The sequence below is a fragment of the Puma concolor genome, chromosome B4 (assembly GCF_028749965.1).
Source record: "Puma concolor isolate L17-30 chromosome B4, mPumCon1.1.hap2, whole genome shotgun sequence".
NCBI lineage: Eukaryota > Metazoa > Chordata > Mammalia > Carnivora > Felidae > Puma > Puma concolor.
This window is the reverse complement of record NC_141673.1, coordinates 130093746-130115022: the sequence shown is the minus strand read 5'-3', so window position 1 is coordinate 130115022 and position 21277 is coordinate 130093746. Positions and strand designations below refer to the sequence as shown.

Here is a 21277-nt window from a genome sequence, read left to right as displayed (position 1 = left end):
CTGCCCCTCCCCCGTTCATGCTCTGTCTCTCTCTGTCGCAAAAATAAATAAACGTTGAAAAAAAAAAAAAAGGCACAATGGTTATTCCTTCCCTCCTCCCTTCCCTGTTGTTCCGCGGATTCTGTGTCCTGTCATCGTTGGATTTGGACTGGTAGCCTGACTGGGGTTTCAGAGGCTATTGTCAGCAACGACAGGAGGGTGAAAAGGTTTAGGCTTTGTACCAATGTCTCGTTCACATAGGCCACTTTGATAGAATGACAGTTATATTTTAAATATTTTGGTATGCCCCTAAAAACCTCATGTACCAAACCAAACATTCAGCTAGTCTATTCGAATTCCTTACAAACTCATCTACAACCACGCTTACTGTTAGCACATTTCTTTCAGGTCACTACACAGCAGCCATTACCCTGAGCCACCTTCTCTATTGCAAGAGCCTAAAAACGACAGCCAGTCTCTTCCCTAGCCTCCCTTACAGCCGGGGTGATCTCGTGTGTTTTTCAGGGTTCTTTGTTGCAGATAACAAAACCCATCTGAATTAGCCTAAGTAGAAAGGGGTTTATTACACTAAATTAAGCAGTAGTTTAAGAATATATAGGAAAACCCAAAAACCAAAACCATTCCCCACAGACCAAGGTGAATGTTGAAGCGCAGCCAGAGGCCATTACAGCGGAAACCTATGGCATCACTGAGCCGCCGCCTCTGACCCTGGAGCCTGAACTCCAGCAGCTCCACCAAAGCTCATCCCCGAGAACCTCAACACTGTGTCACCTTGCTTGCAAGAACGTTTGATCTGCAACTGCCACTTCACATCAGTCGCCTCACCTTCCCCGATCTGGTGCTGGTGAGCTTGCTTGGTAGGAGCTGGGTCACATGCAGCGAGGTTGGGAAATGCAGTCCTGAGACCCCCCGCCTCTACAGTTTAGGAGGCTTTCTAGAGAGGGGTTGTCGGGGTGCGGGGGGGGAGGCGAGTAAACCTATCAGTAACATGTCATGTAAGTCACTCTGTTCTGGCCAGTTAAAAATAATGGGATGTGTTCTGGGGAGCTTCTGGGAGAAATTTTCCTTCTTGATGGAAATACAGAGACAAAGGAGAGCTTTCTTTACTGCTCCGCTTCCTTCTGCTTTTGGACGCAGGAGTGAAGGACGTGAAGCTTAGAGTTGGGGCAGCCATCTTGGAACCAGCAGGGGAAGCATTGCCAACATTCTCTCCCACCCCCTCCTAGAGCTCACCTTCCAACCTCTCTGAGCGTGTTTCCTCGAGTCTCTAACAATGCTCCTGCTTTCCCCATCTCCCAGATATCTTCCTTGCTCCCTACCCCTCCTCCGGCTACTACCCGATGTCTGCTTTCCCGGTTTCCTATGTTCTCCTCTCTGTTTTACTTGCTCACCTCCTATTCTGCCTTCGTTCACTGCAACCTGGCTCCTGATTTTACCACATTTATGAGGCATCTCACCAGAAGGTCACTGCTGCCCTCCTGACTGGCAAATCTAATGAGGATTTTTCAGCTTTTCACTTCTTTAATTTTTCTGGGCGTCAGGATCACCGTTCCTCTTTCTTGAAATTCTCTGGTCTCTTGTCATTCAAGATAGTATACATTCCTGGACCTCCTTCCACCTCTCTTTCTTTCTTTGCCTCGTTCATGGGCTTTCTTTCCATTCCCTATCCTTCCATTGCCTCATCCATGCCTCATGGCCTCACCTGGTCTACACTCCCCCTGGTGGCCTTCACCCTTATTCTGTTGTCTGCATACTAATGACTCTGAATATGTATGTCCAGTCCAGAAATCTCCCCCAACTTCACATACATACATCCAACCATGGCTAAACACCTCTACTAGAAGTTTTCACAGGCCCCTGAGACGAAACTATCCAAAATGAAGCTATCATTATTGCTTTTAAATCTGTTTTTCCCCTGTGATTGCCACCTGCTTCCTTTCCCAACATAAAGATCTGAGGTCATCCTTGACTCCTGCCCTGCGTCACCTGCCAAATTAAAATCTCATCAGCTGATGATCTCACCTCATCATTTCTTACTCATATTCCTACAGCCATTTTCTACACATCATTGGCAGAGTGATCTATACAAACACAGCATGATTATTTCATTCTCTTGCCCAAAACTGTTCAGATACCTTCCAGTATCTATAGGATATGGCTCAAGCTCCTCAGCAAGAGTATAGTCCTTCCTAACCTCTCCAACCTTGGCCTCTGCCTGTCCCTGTCTTGGATTTTAGTTGCTATTGCATCTTAACTCGTTGACTTTTCTGAAATGTATCATGCAATTGCATGGTCCTTTACATTTGCTGATACTATGACCTCTGCCTGAAACCCTTTCTCTACTTTGTCACCTGATCTGCATCTTCAAGCTCAGATACCACTTCTTGGAGGATTTACTCATTCAACAAATGCTTACTGAGCACTTGCTATGTGCCAGGCACTGAGCTAAGAGCTAAAGAATCAATGGTGAATGAGACACAGTTGCCGCTCTAAGGAAACTTATAATCTACATAATGACCTCCCTCATCTTCCCATTGTCCTGAGTGGGTTGAGTGCCCTCTTCTGTGCTCCAGTTGTAGATAATGTAGGTTGTCTGTGCAGCAACCACACTCCCTTCTTCCTTCCTTCTTATGTGGGGTAGTAAGAATTGACCCAATTTCAAGCTTCAGTGGTAGATGCAGATACATCAAGCCAAGCACGGTGATTCCATGCCTCTTGGCTAATGACTAGTTCAAGATCTCATCCTTAAGCCAGTAAGCGCTTGGCTTTCCTATGGAGATGACCTGAGTTGACCCATTCAAAAAGAAAGGAAGAAATCATGGTTCCTATTTTAAGGAAAGACTCTTCTCTCCCCTCCAGGCTTGAACAAGGACTTGCCAATGGCAGTGAACTTGTGACCACGTGAGGGAAGCCATCCTGAAGACATAGCCCACAGATAAGAACAGAGCCAAAAGACTTAAGGGGACTGAGGGTGAATGTGGGACCAGAGGCAGATCCTAGAATTGGCTTCCCCTCTGGACTCAGTATGAACTAAAGAATTTCCCTATCTTAAAGCCTGTTTGAGCAGGCATTTTACTTATTATGGGAGTCATTACAAACCACCCACCTCTGTCTCCCACTTGAACTGCTCATCCCTGCCTTTTTCTCTACTCCCATTGGTTCACCACTACTTCAAGCCCACGTTACTGCTGGCCTGGCCGACCTCCGTATCTTCTTACCCAGTTTCCTCTCCTCAGGTCATCCCTTCTTTGCATCCATTCTCCGTATTACCTCTAGAGTGGTATTTCCACTTCTCAACTCTGAACGTGTCAGTTTTTGCTTCAAATCCTCGATGCCTATTAGTAAAATTTACTAATTTTACTCAAGTCCAAACTCCTTATCATTTATTCAGAAAATAGTTTGTGTCTACCCCTAGCCAGGATTTTTGCCTCTTCTCCTCCATTCCCTTTTACCTTCCCCATTCAAAAATGTTACATAGTTGATGGAACATGCAACTCTTCCATTTGCCTTTGTGTAGGCTCTTTCCAGGACCTGGGACTCCCCACCACCATCATCCACCTATCCACCTCTAATCCTTCAAAACTCACCTGAAACATCAGTGCCACATGGTGGTTCTTGTTCTATGCTCTTCAACTCCATAGCACATTGATGATTTCTTTGTCATAACATTTATCTCAGTACATTGGAATTGTCTTTCTAATGGCCTTTCCAATTATACTCTAAAGTTCTTGAGATCAATGACCAGGTGGTATTTACACATATGCCCACAGATCCTCAGTGCTCACCATAATGTCTCTCTGATTGTAGTCCTCCATTAATGATTTTTTTTAAAAAGAAGAAGAGGGGAGAGGAGGGAAGGGAAGCTTCAAATGTTCTGCCCTTGGTACTTCACGCCTTTGGAGTGTGTATTAAAAAGGCTGCCTTGTTCAGTAATCGTGGGGAATGGAGAGGAAACAAATAACACTTGATACAGGTAATGTTCATGTTCCCAATTCCAGCAGCATATGGCAGGAGTTGTAATGGCCTAACATAAAGCATTCCCAGACAATATTAATGACCAACTAGGTTAATGACCGAAGACTAAGCCTCGGGCCATGAACACATTCTCCTTGTCATTAATCCCTACAAAATGGCCTCAGCTATGTTCATTACAGCTCAATTATGTTCACACTCCTCAAGAGGAAAGAAAGCACTTCAGTCCTAATACCAAGCTATGTCCCTCCTTTTGCTTTGACACATGGGCAATAAAGATACAAAACAAATTATGAGTTCAAACACTAAGCATGGAAAAGAGGCAACACTATGGGAACTACTACTATGATTAGTCCCAATCATCAGTGGGGACTAAATCAGAGAACTTTGGAGGTCACAGAGAAGGCAGATAAAGATGTTCCTGATTCATACTTTCTCTGGGTATTCTTTGAAGGCATAACAGAGAAATGCTAAACGAGTGGTTCTCTCTAAATGCTTAGAGTTTGGATAAACATCTAAAAACTCAAAGGTAACTTTCTGCCAGTAGGAAAAAAAAATTTTTTAATGGAATTCTGATACCAACGTAATATTCAATCAATAGTTATGGAATGCTTCCTCTGAGCAAAATTCCATTGCCAAGTTGTGAGTAATTAAGACCCTCAAAGACCACGAAATTAAATTGCATAGAATGAACGCTCGTTGTGGTGGTTTTAAACATGTCACAAACCATGTTAACTCCCTTTCACCAAGAGGTGGAGTCTATATCCTCTCCCTTCCAATGCAGCCTCAGTGACTTGTTTGTAACCAAAAAAACAATGCAGCGGAAGTGAGTCCGTGTGACTTCCGAGGCTAGCTCACACAACGTGATACATTTCTGCCTTGTGAGCTCAGATACTCAATTTGAGGCCCTGAGCTACCACATAAACAGTCCAGCGACCTTGAAGCAGCCATGTTGTGAGGAAACTCAGGTCGTGTGGAGTTTTCCTACAAGAATGCTGTGGTCAAAAAACCAGCTGCGGTCCAGCGGACGGCAACACCCAGTGCCAGACAAGTGAGTGGAGATGCCTCCGGGAGATTTCAGACTTTAGCTGTTGAGTCACCCCAGACTTTCACTCATCCCAGGTGAGGCTCCAGACAGTATAGAGCAAAAATAAGCCATTACCACGGCCGCCTGTTGGAACTCGTGACCCACAGAATTGGTGAGCATAAAAGAATGGTTGTTTTAAGTCACAGAATGTGGAGTAGTTGCTACGTAGCAGTAAGTAGTGAAGAGAATACACACACGCGCAATACGTCTAGTTGCATCACAGGGGTGGTGACAGTGGGCATGTGCACAATCTCAGCTCACCTGTGCCCTACAGCAATCTGGGAGAAGCAGTCATCTAATGGAACTGCATTTAACCCTCATCTAGTACATTCTGAGGCTGCTTCGCTTGGGTGGCTCAGTCGGTTAAGCATCCAACTCTTGATTTCGGCTCAGGTCATAATCTCATGGTTTGTGAGTTCAAGCCCTGCATCGGGTTTTGTGCCGGCAGTGAGGGGCTTGCTTGGGATTCTCTCTCTGCCCCTCTGGTGCTAATACTTTCTCTCTTTCTCTCAAAATACACAAACTTAAAAAAGCTCTGAGGTTGCTTCAATTAGACCACGTGGTACATTTAATGTGAGGAAAATTAATGCCAAAGTCAAGGTAACACTGACCTGGTACAAATGTGGCCTGTATCACAAGATAATATGAACTTTTTCTGATCATGGATTCTAAATCTCCCCCTCCCCAAGTGTGGCTTTCTGGTCTTTTCCCTTTACGATCTTTCTTCTGGATTCCTGTGCTTCTAGTCTCATTCCCAGATCTGCCTCTCTGAATCGAATCACTGACCTAAGCGCCTACGATATCCAACTGCCCATCAGCCATCTCTGCTGGGAAATCCCATTATTTCCTCCACACCTTCAACTGGGTGGTCCTAAGCTAAGTGCAGCCCTTTTCTTCTGCAAATGTATTTCTGGCTCTGAAGTTGTTCCTGGCACCACTCTCTGAAGCTCCAGATCCAACACTCTGTAGTCCTGGCTGACTGCTCCCTGTGCGCGGGTCCCACCATCCATCTATCCTATGGTCCTGATGATGCTGCCTTCAGAATGTCCCTTGAACTCATCCATGTTCCACTTTTCCCATAGCCACCACCATGTTGCCTCTTCACTCTCCACCAGAGTTCATGCATTTGATATTTTTAATGTTTATTTTTGAGAGAGAGAGAGAGAGAGAGAGACAGAGACAGAGGATCCAAAGTGGGCTCTGTGCTGAGAGCAGAGAGCCCAATGCAGGGCTCAAATTCACGAACTGTGAGATCATTACTTGAGCTGAAGTTGGACGCTTAACCAGCTGAGCCACCCAGGCACCCCCAAGCATGTGATTCTAAATAGGTGTTCTCCCCCGTCTCCCCTACATACCACCACCAAATTAAACTTCCCAACCCTTACACCGGCTAAGTCAGTCCCCATGCGAGAACACAGGCCCCTAAATGCCTGTGGCTCCAATACAGGTGCTCATGGGAGCATCTGCAATGTCTTACCTCATCTGGTCCCAACGTGCTCCAAAAGCTTTCCTCCTCCTCCTCCACAAGGCAAATCCTCTCCTACCAATCCCTCCTCCCCACCCCTACCTCTGCCCTCATGGGATCTCTATCATCTACCACAGTGGTTCATAATCCTCTCCTCCTGAATCTCCCTGATCCCTTTTTTCTTTTCCCAGAAAGATACTCTGTCCCTTCTCTCCCTCATCAAAAATAAACACGCCCCAATCTCACCTCTAAGAATTTATCTGAAGCAAATGAAAACAGGATCTCTAAGAGGTATCTATATCCTCATGTTCATTGCTTCATTAGTCACAATAACCAAGACATTGGCTAACCACAACAACCTACCTAAGACATTGGCTAACCGAGGCGATCTAACTTTCCATGTATGGATGAATGGATAAAGCATATGTGATACACACACACACACACACACTGGGATATTATTCAGCCACAAGGAAGAAGGAATTTCTGCCATTTATGACAATTGGGATGAATCTTGAGAGCATTACCCTAAGTGAAGTAAGTCAGACAGAGAAAGACAAATACAGTATGTCATCACTTAAATGTGGAGTCTTAAAAGTTAAACCTACAGAAAATAATACAATGTCAGTTATCAGAGGCTGGGGGTGGGGTCAATGGAGATTATTGGTAAAGGTACAAACTTATAGTTGGAAGATGAGTAAGTTCTGGAGATCTAATATACAGCATGGTGACTATAGCTAATGACGCTGTATTATACACTTGAAAGTTGCTGAGAGAGATTTTAGATTTTCTTAGCACAACAATAAAAAAAAATAAGTATGTGCTTGATGGAAGTGTTAGCTAATGCTAAGTGGTAATCGTAATGCAATATATCAGTGTAACAAATCAATATGCTGTACACCTTAAACTTACACAAAGTATATGTCAATCGTATCTCAATAAAGGGGGAAAAAACTGCATCCTTCAAAATGGCCTGATGTCCTCTTCCTCCACAGACCCTGTCATAACTAGATCTCTAGGTCGCCCTCCCCTACCCCTCCCAGACCACTTCTCTGAATTCCTTCCCACGCACGGTTGGTACTGTGGCCCATAAGGTGGGACCATTTCCTCTCACGAGGTTGTGAGGTGTTACCTCAACGTACTCTGTAATTGTATTTCTTTGTGATATAGAAGCTCTGGAACAAGACTCGTGGGTTTTCCTCACCTCCACTTCCTCCCCAAAGCCTGGTCTTGCACTAAACTGCCAAAAGTGCTGGGTCAATACTTTAATTCACTGAATATATGGAGAGCAGTGCAAGGTGTTGGGACCAGATAAATTCCTTCAGGTTCTATGGCTTTTACCTTGATTGGAATGCTTTGCCCACAACTTTCCACCACTGCCTCCTTCTTGCCAATCACCTTTTAGCTTCCTCAGAAGGCTCCCTTGATCACCCACTCTAAAGCTATCAGCCAACCACGGTTTCCCCACCGTCATTTTCAATTTGCTCTAGAGCAATTATCACTCCCTGATATTTCTATGTATTTTCAATGTATTTATTTTTTTAACCTCTCCCTGGGTAAGCTCAAGGACAACAAAAGCCTTGTGTGTCTTGTTCACTTCACCGTATCCCTCATGTTAAAATAGTGTCCAAAAGACAGTAGTCACTCAATAAATATGTGTTGGATGAATGGATGAGAAATACTCCATATTGTTGATGTACTCCTACTCTGTTAAGGAAAACAGATACAAAAGTCAAATATCATATGGCAGTGTTATCAATAAGTGAAATGATAGAAAATATAAATATAAATGAAGTACAAGAAAAAGTGAGGAAGGTAGAAAGAGCCATAGCCCAAGTAGTGGAAAGAGCACACTCACAGGTGCACAGGCTTGAGCCAGCATGTTATTTACGGGGGGCAGGAAGAGCCCAACACGGCCAGGGCACCAATTCTGAGGGGTGGTGGCGGGAACAGTGGGAGTGAGACTGGACAGGGAGGCAGAGGTTGGAGCTTGAAGTAACTAATGTGGTTTGTTATAAAGCTTGACCACTTTGTAGTGCATACGGACATCAAGTTGTATTGTTGTATATCTGAAACTTCTATATTGTTATATACCAATTTTACCTCAATTAAAAAATAAAAAGCTTGAGCTTTATTCCAGGTATAATCAAGTATAATCAGAGGATTTTAGACCTTCATTTTAGAAGAAAATCCTAGATCTAATTACTAGAGAAATCAGAATCATTTTATAAACATCACTCCGGAAAATGCATGTACAGAAGATTAGACATATTGAAAAGAGAGTAGAAAGAGAGACCCAGGCGGGTGAGATTATAAACTTGACAGTCAGTGGGAGGGATAAGGGAGGAGGGGCCAGATCACAGAGAAATGAGGGAGCAGAGGCAAAAGAACCTGGAGATAACTGAACAAGGTAGATGAGGGAGGAGGAGGAGTCAACAATGAATTCTGGGGTGACAGGCAAAATGGTCCTACCACCAATGGAAGTAAGACATTGTAGACCAGGAGGAAGGTCACCGTTCCTCTTTAGGGTGAAGTGAATTTGAGGCGCCCATGGGACAAACAGGAGGGTCAATCTGATAAGCATCTGGATTGGCAGTCATGAGAAACTTGGGAGCAAGGCCTGAGCCAAAGCCATGACTAGAAGGTCATGAATGTACAGACAAGAGTTAAAACCATGGGCATGCATGACATTGCTTGGGGAGTGGGACTGGATCTACGGCTCAGGAAAGTGCTTCTCCAGGTCTGGAAAGTGAGACTAAAATTTCAATATCCAGGGTTATAAAAAGCACTCATTACTATAGGCCAATGTTACCTTGACACTGGAATTTAGTCTTCTAACTCTGTATGTACCCCATGGTTTCAGTCAATCACGTTTCCAGGACCTTTGATTATGGCCAGGCCAAAATACCATATGTTCCATGTGACTTCACATTTTGGCATAGAATTCAGTGAGATACTGCTACCTGCACCAGTAACATATGGTCTCCAAATGACTATTAAACTTTGCAAAGCAGCCACACAATTAATTTTTAGCAGAGATCCACTAATAGCCACCCAATCATGTATAGCAAGCCTGGATGGCATGCATTTTGCATTTGCCAGAGAGAACATATTGCAGCCCATATTTTAGTCATCTTCCCTTAGAGGGTAAGAAAATTTTGTTAGTTATTCAAGACAGGAATGCAAATTTAAATGTGCTCATGACAGGAGCAGTTCACCTGATCCTAGGTCCATCTGTTTTCCAAAACAACTGGCTGGTTGTCCAACGTGGTCCCTGATTTCAGAAACTGGAATGCAGACAGGCTTGGGCAACTTCTTTTAGATGGACTCTGGCTCATGCAGGAGTCCAGTGAGATGAGTTTGGGGGGATGGTAGTTCCATATCATTTTAATATAAAGAAACAACTGCTAATACTTACTGTGTATTTACTTTGATCCAGGAACAATGCTAAGTACTTTACCTGCATATCTCATTGAATTATCCCAAGTATTACATGGTAGCTACTATTATCCCATTTTACAGATGGTGAGACCTTTTCAAACAACCATAAACTATTTAGACAATTGGGCTTTTCCACTTATATTCATTTTGAGGAAAACCGAACCAATGATTTAGGGTTCACTGATGCTTTACCCACCCCCTCCCCGACCCCCGACTGGTTTTATAGGAGTCTTATAATGGTATACAAGTTGCAAAGACCACTGTAATGAGTATGTATTGTTTTTACTTTGGTAGTATCCCTTCCTCCTTCCTAGTAAAAGAGCTCTTCTCCTTCTGGAACCTGCCATTCTCACTCCATGTGATTCAGGTGAACTTATCAGTCAAGTGACCCAACTCCTTTCTCCCCACAGGTCTAGACACAGACGCCAACACGCTTGGTCAGAGAACCAGTGATTGGCCAGGGGCAAAACCCATTACCCAACAGGGCCTAATGGATGTTGAGAAAGGACCTCATAAGGAAAGTCCCACTTATTTATCTGGGCCCACCAGCTCTGTGAACAAGTTATCCCGGAGCTGCTGAGAGAAAGAATCTGCTAGAGCCTAAAGTTAACACAGAGCAAAGTAGAATCTTTGCTAGATTAGAAAGACATAGAGAGAAACAGAGAAACAGGGTCTGGACTCTGTCACCCAAAGTCCTCAGTCCAGCTTTTCCTGGAACCACTTCATTCCTTGGAACGAGTCAGTACGTTTCATCAGTCAATACGTTTCCCTTCTTTCTTAATGCTGGTGTGAGTGAACTCTGTCCCTTAAAACCAGAAAGACATAAAATGAAATAAAAAATACGGTCAGCAAAAACTTACCTGAGAGAGGCAGTATGACTCATTGATTTTAAATTTCACCCTCTGAGAGAGAAATCTGTACACTAAACACTAACTACAAAAATTATTAGTATCAAGATTTCAAACATACCCATTAGGAAATTCCATTTTAGAAGGTGGATAATTGGGTTTAAGAAGGATTTTAGCTACTGACTTAGATATAATGTTACAGAAACATTTTCTAGGGATGTTTTGATAATCATCCTATTTTATTTTCATTTTTTAAATGCTTATTTATTTTTGACAGAGAGAGACAGAGTGAGCAGGGGAGCGTCAGAGAGAGGGAGACACAGAATCTGAAGCAGGCTCCAGGCTCTGAGCTGTCAGCACAAAGCCCGACACAGGGTTCAAACCCACAAACCGTGAGATCATGGCCTGAGGTGACGTCAGACGCTTAACTGACTGAGCCACCCAGGCTCCCCCACAATCATCCTACTTTAAATAAACCAGAAAGATAAATGACACTAAGAACACTACCCACTATAGACCTGAATATCTAGGACCCCTGCCCTGGGCCCCAAGCTTACATGGCCCCACTCTGTGCACAGTGCTTCAGGTGGCTATGCTCTCTTACCACATAATTATTATTCTTTAAATTTCTATAAAGGGGTCAAATTACCTTTTCAAATGTATTGGTTAATCGTTATGGAAACCATCACAAGTAGCCAAGTCTTCTTGGGCAAGCTGTTTAGCGTCTCTGGATCTTAGTTTTACCATATAATAGAAAGATACAGTACCTGTCCTGACAACAGGCACAAAAGCACTTTGAAAATTAAAAGGATTATTATTATTACTCAAGAGCAAGATTTCTTAGGACAGACTTTAATTTTATCCTATGCCTTTTGCCTTTCGCAATCTGGAGAAAATCCACGGTCTTTTTTTTGTTTTCTAAGTTTACTTATTTATTTTGAGAGAGGGGGCACTAGCAGGGAAGGTGCAGAGAGAGAGAGGGAGAGTGAGAATCCCAGCAGGCTCCATGCTATCCACACAGAACCCAATGTGGCGCTCACTCTCACAAACCATGAGCTCCTGACCTGAGCCGAAACCAAGAGTTTGACACTTAATCGACTGAGCCACCCAGGTGCCCCAGAAAATCCATGGTCTATTAGAAATTCCAAATAGAGAGTTGTCACAGGTCAAATTCAGAGGAAAATTATGTTACAGTTATAGAACTAGGACCTTGGTCATACCCCTAACCTGCCTTTCTGGCCACCGAAGCCTTTGTCACCTCTAGGAACTCTGTCCAAACCAGTCTACTTTCTGTCTCCCAACAGCCTGGACTCTACCCTAATTCATTCAGTCTTCTCACCTCAGATTTACCCTCCTCTATTCTTCAACATGTTACTTAAACTTAAACCAGTTTTCCCATTCTAATAGTCAGTGGTACATCTTTTCAATTAATTTTTAAGTTCACTAAAGCCACGGACTGGCTTGTATTCTCCCTGTACAGAGTAGATACTCAGCAAATATTGGTTGGTTAACTAAAAAAGAAAATTTCCAAAGGAGGAAACTATCTGAGGAAACACGAATCCATAATAAAATGAAATGAACTAGAGAGATGAAGTTTTACAAGAGCAGGTTATCAGCTAGAATCTATTCAAACAGACCAGAGAGCTAGTCTCTTCAAGAGAATCCCAGAAATCTGAAATCAAATTTTTAGAAATACAAAGACTCTTCAAGATAATCTAATTCACATCTTTCATTCACTGAGAATAGTCACCCACTAATTTCTCTGACTTACGAATTGAAGTTTTTGCATATTTAATTTTCCTATCACAAAAACTTGACTTTTGGCAATTTTCTTACAAACAATGTGCAAGAGAATGGAACCTCAAAAACGTGGAAAATCTCTTATGGATATAAAAATATTTTTTTGTGCTAGAGTCCAAGCAGATGTCTTGAGCCAGATGTATGGTATCACCTTTTATTTTAAATTGCAATATGGAAAAGAATGCAGATAAACAAGACGATGGAACTACTCACCTTAAAATGTGAAACACGCAGAATGGCTCAGAGACGAGGCGCCCTTGATGGGCTAAATCCAAAGCGTTAGAAGATCCTGGTGGTGAAGTTCTCGACCTTTGACATGACATCAAAGTCAGCCCTGGCTTGAGCGTCAGAGGACCCTGATCGTGAGACTTTGCCCTATCACTTTCAGTCGTGGGACCATTGACAGTTTCTCAAATTCTGACTACCAAATAAGGTTGTCTTAAAACTAGGATTGTTGAAGGGATTGAGATAATACAGGTGAAGATGCTTTGCAGAAAATCATAATTTGCACTATAGCCTAGCTAGCTAACTTACATTAAAATATCTTAATCTGAGCTTTCAGAATCTAAGAGCCAAAATATCCTAATACCACCTCTGTAGCCCCATGGCTATCCATCTCTACCCTTGTCATTAGAGAAATGATCAACAAATCTTTGGCCCTAGCACATTCCAGCCTTTAAAGGGTTCCCCAAACTCATGTGATTTCAGCAAATGACACATAGCCAAGAGCTTCCTGCTCTATAATTAGTGACATCCTGCTGGAGGCTCCCAACGGTGTCTTTTCTTGCTTCCCAAAATGTCTGCAAAAATGAAGGAGGTGGGCTTTTCAATGGCATGTGGTCTTCACCACCAGTATCTGTCCTCTGTCTGAGTCCACCCTTCGTTGTTTGAGGACCTCCGTGTGGCATAGATGATCATCACCACCCACCCCATACTAACTCTTCATTGAAAGAATCAGTGAAATGCACTCACCTCAAGGCAGTCGGCACATGCTTACAACCCAGGACCCCTTCCAGAGGCTCTAAACCCAGCACCAGCTTGGAAAAGTCACCTTTGGTACTTTTCAAAGGTCACCTGCTCTAGTCCGGCAGAATAAATCAGGCTCCCCTGGGGGGTGGGTCTCCAGACAACAGAGTGTGAACAAATGCAAATGATCACCCCTTCCAGTAAATAACACAAAACACTTCTTCTGGCATAAAAGCCATATGGTTGGGAACAAATTCTACCATCTAAAAGCAGCACTGCCCATATCCTAGGGTACAACTAAGACATAATGCTGAATAAAGCGTTACAGTTGCCCGTCAAGGACCTCTATTCTAGACGCTATTCCTAGAGGTCTTATGTTATGTTTAACAGAGCTTAAAGGGACCCTACAGAGGACCACGACCCCCTCAGAAAGCAAATGACGCAACTAAGGCACAGAAAAAGGAAGCGACATATCCAGGACCGCCCAGGGGGTGGCACAGCTGTGAACAGAACGTAGGGCTCTCCAATTCCAGATCTGGTGCCACTTTGCAGAACCAAATAAATGTATTCTGCCCTGAATCATGTCGAGTCTACACGGAGTATAACCTCTGACTGTGTCCTTATCCAAAACCAAGGGGTGTGGCCAGTCGCTCCCCACCCCCCTGGTTCCCTGCAGCCCAATGACTCGATACCACGAAATTGCAGAACTCCCATCAAGCCATCTGATATTGACCTCCCCCTAAACAGGGTGCTTATGAGCTCTGGCCTTTATACTATGCTACCCTTCTTAGTTAGCAGAGGCACTCCATAAATACTGAGAACTGATTGGCTGCTTGAGTAGCTAACAAATAATAATGTTTACAGCTTCCTTCCAGAACTCACGGCCAAAGCAACTCTGCTAAATGGCCTCCTTTCCTCCTCTCTTCCTCAGTGACTTGCTTATATACATTTTGAGACTCATCCTGCAATAGTTGGGAAGCAATTATGTTGAGGTTTCTTCTTAACAATGAAAAAAGGAACAAAGTCCATAGGGGAAAAGTCCCCCTGAACCGGTTGTGAACAGGAAAACACACCCTGACTATGGTTACACATGGTGCTCCAAGGTTCCCTAATCTAACGTCCTATTGTGATGTCAAGAGCCACTTCCCCCAGCTTCTGAGGGAGACACACATGCAGTCCTTTAATCCGGGCAGGAGGTGAGAGCTAGGGAGAGATCTGAGGGCAGAGGCCGCTGACACAGAGGATAAAGTCTGAGCCACGGAGACCTCCCGGACAGCAACCGTAATATTTGGGAGCACCAGGAACAGAACCTCAGTGCGTATGTCTCAGAAGCAGCTGGACCAGCATGTCGAGGGGATTTTTCCTTAGGGCTCCCAGTAAAACAGGTGCACGCCCGAATGCTCAGAAGCATGGAGAAGAAATCAGGACAGAAATGTGGAGGCAAACAGGCCCAGCTCTCCCTACAGCTGATTTTTAAGAACACATTTCTTCCCTATTTTAACATAATGCAAGATTTATTTCTGTCAAGCAATACTAGATTATACGCACACGCCTACCTGAACAGGAGCCCATGTGCCCTTATTTTTTTGCACATGACTCAGACTCCGGTTTCCCAGAGTCTCTTGGTCCTCAGAGACACTGCCACTGTATCACCTGTCAGTCAGAAATCCTCAGATCCTAACCATCCACGTATGTGACCATTGGACATATCAGTGGTCAGTATCATTGGATACAGTATCATTGGACAATACAAGTATAAGGAAGGGAGAGGAGACCAGGGTAATTTCTCCAGAAAACAACTTTCTTTTGACTACTTCTCTTGCAGTGGAATTGGAAGTCAGCAGAAGATCCCAGGTGTTTCAAATGGCTCTGGGGCCGAAACGACATTTGAGGCGAAAAAGAACCATGATCTCCGTCCCTCTTAACTTGACCCAGCTCATTGCTCAAGAGGCAGGCTCCCCACTGGCTCCTCTTCCAAGTGCTCTTAACAAACTCATCAGGCCTCACAAAGCTGTATTTCCCCCTCTCAGTCAGAAAACACAGATCAATATACTCAGCAGAAGCACTTATGCTTTGTCCGTAAAAATCTCCTGTGTAACTATTAGAAACATTCACACGCGGAGCCTGATGCCGGCTATTTCCGTCAGCATTACCCTGGCATGTGAGCTAGTCAGTGAGGAAAAGGGGGGCAACACGACAGCGAAAGCAAACTTGAATCTAGGGCCTAGCCCGAAGTCAATCAGGTTAAAACAAGGTGACGCCACTGCCCCTGTATTGCTTAGACAGGCTAAGAGCCGAGGCCTTCTTAACATGATGGAAATCACAGAGAGGCTTAAAGGAGGTCAGTGGTCTACACGCGGGCAAGGGCCTGGACAAGGCCTGCCAGAGTCTCCCCTGCACTCACAGTTGGGAGGTGGCTCTGCAGTCCCAGTGTTAAAAAGGCCACAGACAACCTCCTTGGCCACTTCCCCGGGGAAATCGGAGTAAACACGTGGGCACCTAGAAAGAAGATCCTATTCAATTGTTCCGTGGGCAAAAAAATTCCACAGTTGCTATGAGATGACAGAAAAACAAATCAACAAACAGGATCACCTCAACTTAGATGCAAAAGGCAGCGGGGGAGGGGAGGGGAGGGGAGGGAGGGGGAAGGATGCTGAGGAGCCAGGGGGAGGCGTCGGTGGGAATCTATTTCCAGGGGCTCTTAGCACCTGTTTGCAAGCATCTCTCTCAAAATAGCATTAAGCAACAAGTTTCTAAAATGGCAAATCTAGGGCTTCTCTTCCCTGAGAGTGCTTTGTCATGGCTGATGCTCTCACCCAAGAAATCATTTGCAACGAGCCTGCGGGATAAAGCGGAGCGATTTTTAGCATGTCTGCAGCACTGCAGCGGCAGCCCACGGTGCGGGAGGGTAAGGCTGGAGCTGGGCGCTGCCCGGGCCCCACCTCCTCCCGGAGCACTCACCATCAGCAGGCTGAGAGCAGAGTCGGGCACCAGCTGCACAGCCATGGTCTCCGATTCCCATGCACAGTCAGTTTGCCTGGGCCCTGGGTGACTGCGAAGCATCCACAAATACCTACAGCAAACCAGCCAGAAATCCAGACTCAGGGCGCAAAAGGCTCAGAATGAAGACAGGCCACATTTCATATGGGGCGGAGGGCGAGGGGGGGGGTGGGGGGGGCGGTCAGGGGGATATTGGGAAGAAAGGGTGGGAACAGTGCTTAAGGATTTAAAAAAAAAAAAAAAACAAGAACGAAAATAGGAAGCTGCAGGTTATTTAAAGGTGAGCCCTCCCTAGCTTCAGCAAGCTGCATGAGCACAGAAACCACATCAAACACAAATATGAAAGCTGGGAACACAGCATTTTTAACTGATACCTTAGCCTAGGCAGCAGCAACTCTTAACTCATAATTAAAATAAAACATTATTCCCTATTGCAGATAAATCAACCAACCCGATCACCACCACTACCACCAGCCACCCCCCCCAAACTCCCACTCCACAATCTCTCAGCAATTCTGCTGCATAAACATGCTGAATGTCACTACCTACCGCTCGCAATCTGGTCAGTGTCTTCTCTTCCTGCAGAAAGGTGTGTCCCTTTTGCAAAAATCAAGTATCTGGGAGTGAGAGAGCCGAGCCTGACCAAAAGCACCAGGCAGTTACTGGGGATCAGCAAATGCCCTCATCACCACCGAGTAATAAGTCAGTTATGCAATGACCCCTCCACCATCCTTAAATCTAGTTTCCCTCTCCAAGTGGACTGGCCAGCTTAGTTCCCCGTGGGGCTAACATACTTACAAGGAACATGTAATTACACTGCCTGTTCTGTTAGCGTTCTGATCTCCCAGGCTGTACCACATGTACGAAGCAGACAGGCACCCTCTACCTCTCTCCCTCCCTTCCTCCCGCCCTTCCTCCCTCCCTTCCTTTCCCTCCCATCTCTCCACCAGGCTGCCTGTTAGGAATTTTGAAGGAGCCTCTCTAGCTCACAGAGGTACAGGAGGCTAATTTGTAGTAAGAGACACTGCTTAAGACAATAAGGCAAATTAGCTTTGAAAATCATATCATGCAGCATTTTCCTTGGAAGATGTCAATGGCAAAAAAAAAAAAAAAAAAAAAAAAAAAGGAAGCCTGCCCAGTCTTGTTATATAATGAGAGGCTGAAAAGGCTTCTCAGAGTCAAAGATTTGAGAAAATTAAAACACTTTTTTTTTTATGAGCAACGTCAAGCTTCTATGTCTTATGGAGTCTAATTATTCATCTACAAATGGCAATTACTAATACTTCTAGTAACAGTTTTCACGTTCTCTTTCAATTTCTTCCTTCACTTACCTGCTGTAACGACTCCAAAAATTCCTTGCAATTAACTGGACGCTGTGAAATGTAAGAGAAACCAACTTTGTAAATAAGAAACGGGGGGGGGAGGAAATTCATCACCTTTACGTGTTCCTATGGACAACTATATCTGTGGTCCCTATATCGTTCATATTTTAAAAGCATTTATTTCATCATCACAAAATGCTCAACAATATTCATTGAATGAATTAGAAGATCCCTCTCTAATTGTTTATTCTGTGGCCCAATGCAGTTAAAGCTTTATTCCATGGTGTCTGAATGGATTCTAATGCCCCTGACCTCAGGAACCTCTGAGAATCTTTGTACTGTCAGGTGCTTGGAGATTCACAGCATGACCGGAGTCATGTGAACGTGACCTTGCACTGAGCTGTGGGAATATTCTAGAGTTGCTGGTGGGTTTCACAAAAGAATTTTTGATTATTACAATAACTCATTTTTTGATTACAATAATTTAAAGAACATATCTATAGCATTCCCTTAACCTTGCAGGTATGTTTCTAAATGTATTCAAATGATAACTGCTGAGTGCCTACTGTATACAGTACTCTATCATAAGTTTTGTAGAAGATGGAAAGCTAAATCATGGCCCCTGCCCTCAAGGAGCTTTTTATCTGACAGACACAATGATATCCAACAATCATCTATGATACATGACAATATGTGATAAATTCTGGAAAGTGACTTAAAAACAATTAGTTTGGGGGGCACCTGGATGGCTCAGTCGGTGAGCATCTGACTTCAGCTCAGGTCATGATCTCACAGTTCATGAGTTCGAGCCTTACATCTGGCTCACTGCTGACAGTGCTGGGCCCGCTTCAGATCCTCTCTCTCTCTCTCTCTCTCTCTCTCTCTCTCTCTGCTCCTCCCTCATTTCTTTCCAAAAAGAAATAAAACATTTAAAAAATAATTTTAAAAATGTTTTAAAAATAGTTTGGGCCGCACAGAGTAGGGAGAGTTTACTTTTGGCTTCAAGAACATGGCAGTTTTTAAGCTGGAACTTGAGGAATAAGCAGAATGTCTTTCTTATGACCTGTGTTTTATAATTCTACACGGACCATGAGCTTGTAAAACACAGAAAGCACAGGGAGAAATTAATACTGTGCTACTGCAGCTGGTGGGTGTGGTGGGGAGGGGAAGGTGTGCCCATCGAGGGCCCAGCAGGAGCCTTTGCAGGCCCAGGGGTACAGGACTCGCTCGGTTGCACAGGCAGGCCTGGGAGACTTGACCTCAACTGCTGGTGCCAGGCGTCAGCATAACTGCCTTTCTTTCTCCCTACTTTGCTTGGAAAACCTCATGCTGGAAAGAATACAATCCTGCCACGTGCAGCAACGTGGATGGAACTGGAAGGTATTATGCTAAGTGAAATAAGTCAGTCAGAGAAGGAGAGACATCCTATGTTTTCACTCATGTGGATCTTGAGAAACTGAACAGAAGACCCTGGGGGAGGGGAAGGGGGAAAAACAGTTACAAACAGAGGGGGGGGAGGCAAACCACAAGAGACTCCTGAATACAGAGACCAAACTGACGGTGGATGGGGGGGTGGGGAAGTGGGCGATGCGCAGGGAGGCGGGCACTTGTTGGGATGAGCACTGGGTGTTGTAGGGAAGCCAGTTTGACAATAAATTATATTTAAAAAGAAAAAAAAAACAAAAAACGTCATGCTGAACCTTCGCCCAGCTTCTTTAGGAAAAAAGAGTCTGCGGCCGACCTCGGGAAGACATGACTGGGAGGTGCTCTATCAGGGCTGCAAGAGAGAAGGAGCTGGGAAGGCAGGGCCCGGAGGGGCGAGCAGAGGTACAGTGCTGAGCTGCGCAGTCAGGGGGAAAGGCTTCGGACGGGCACGGAGCTGCAGGCCTTGGCACAGTCCGTCAGGGAGAGAGGGCCTCGCTAGCCTGTTCCTGTCTCTGTCTTGTTGGTCAGATTGACCCCGTCGGGCATGAAGTCCCTTGCGCTTCTGAGAAACGCCTGCTACTACGTGGAAGCGCGGGAAGTTCAGAAAGGCCTGGCGTCTGGACCAGAAATGGAAGGAGGCGCCACAGACTCGGTGGGTCAGTCAGACAGGGCGCTGGCACGGGAGCTTGTGAGGCTCCATCCTCGGCGGCTGTTCTGGAGACTGTCCCAAAGCCAGCCCACAACCTGGAGAGGTCTGCAGGGGCGGGCAGCGCTAGGAGCTGAAAAGTCAGTGGCGGCCATAGGCCCCACCCAGCAAATAGCTAAACCCGGGGGAGGAGTGGGGGGGACAGGAGAATCTGGGGGGTGGATGAACTGAGTGTGGTCAAAGTGTGTAGACTTACACACTTTCCAATGTCTGAAGTTATACCCTCCATGAAATATTCCCTGGATTTTCCACTTGAGTATTCTATTTGCTTTGTTTGGACAACTTCTAAGTTGCTGCTTTTTTTTTTTTTTTTTTTTTTTTTTTTTAATAACAGCTATTCACTTTGCTCTATTATCCCCGTCCTAGAGAGTGAGAAACCCGACATCAGACCTACTGTCAGCTGCCTCTGTGCACCCGTGCGGCTCTGAGCACGGAGCTCAGACAGCGGTGGGTACTCAGTCCTATCAATGGGCACGAGGGGAGGTGCTGAAATGTGTAGGACACAGAGCAAGGGGGCCAGGACAGCGTCCCGGGGCTGGGGGCGGGCCCCTAGAACACAGGGAGTTGGTGAGAAGTAAGCGTCTGACAGAGAACGAGGGAGCCCCAGGATTCCAGGGACGAGGGTGGCTCCACAAAGATGCCTGGAGCCTTTAGTAGAGTTAGAGACAAGGAAGTCCAAGGGCAAAGGATTACGGAGCAGCATGTGAGGAAAAGGAGTTAATTAGCATGAAATAGACTCGTACCTTAATTAAAAATAAAAAGGGAGATAGGAGTTCCCTAGGTCTTTTCAAAACCTTGTTCAAAAGCAATCCAGATCATAGAAGGAGGCATGCAGGACAGCAAGCAGTCCTTTCCTCCCAGGAAGGAAATTCCATCCTTGGCTGGCGTTACCTCTCAAGACACATAACCCCTTTCAGTGTAGTTGCTCAACCAAGGGGCAATGCAATGTCACAGCTATCAAAAGCCATTACCTGAATGAATGAATGAATGAATGAATGAATGAATGAAAATTAAACTTCCTCTGTATTCACTATGAAGCTGTTGTGAAGACACGATCACTGGATGACTCAAAATTTCCACCAGAACTCAGTACAAGAAAAGTGTCTGTCCCTCCTGAGGTGGCCTGTGTGATGGCTGGTGTTGTCCTCGGGCTCCCTGCTGAGGCATTTGACTCTTAGGAACTAGAATGTCTACTGTGTCATTGAGTTACTCTGTGCCCCGAGCAAATACCATGAGGGTGAGGTA

The 21277-nt window shown here is 44.9% G+C and overlaps 1 protein-coding gene and 1 long non-coding RNA gene across 3 annotated transcripts in view; one reads left to right on the top strand and one right to left on the bottom strand.

Annotated features, from left to right (window-relative positions):
- The window catches only part of FRMD4A (FERM domain containing 4A), a 612063-nt gene extending 594688 nt beyond the window's left edge, over positions 1 to 17375 (bottom strand). Inside the window, exons 1-2 of one of the 2 annotated variants that reach the window (XM_086714883.1) lie at positions 17129 to 17375; positions 16541 to 16652 (exon numbers count right to left, since the gene is read on the bottom strand). In XM_086714883.1, coding sequence (XP_086571009.1) covers positions 16541 to 16642 — 102 coding nt within the window. In that variant the 5' untranslated portion in view covers positions 16643 to 16652; positions 17129 to 17375. Of the gene's footprint in view, positions 1 to 16540; positions 16653 to 17128 lie in introns of those variants that run through there. The other variant, XM_086714885.1, reaches the window with a different exon arrangement.
- Positions 14741 to 15648, top strand: LOC147579502 (uncharacterized). Its single transcript, XR_015254015.1, has 2 exons — positions 14741 to 15294; positions 15405 to 15648. It is a non-coding gene; the product is annotated as an uncharacterized LOC147579502 (long non-coding RNA).
- Positions 17376 to 21277: the final 3902 nt, after the last annotated feature.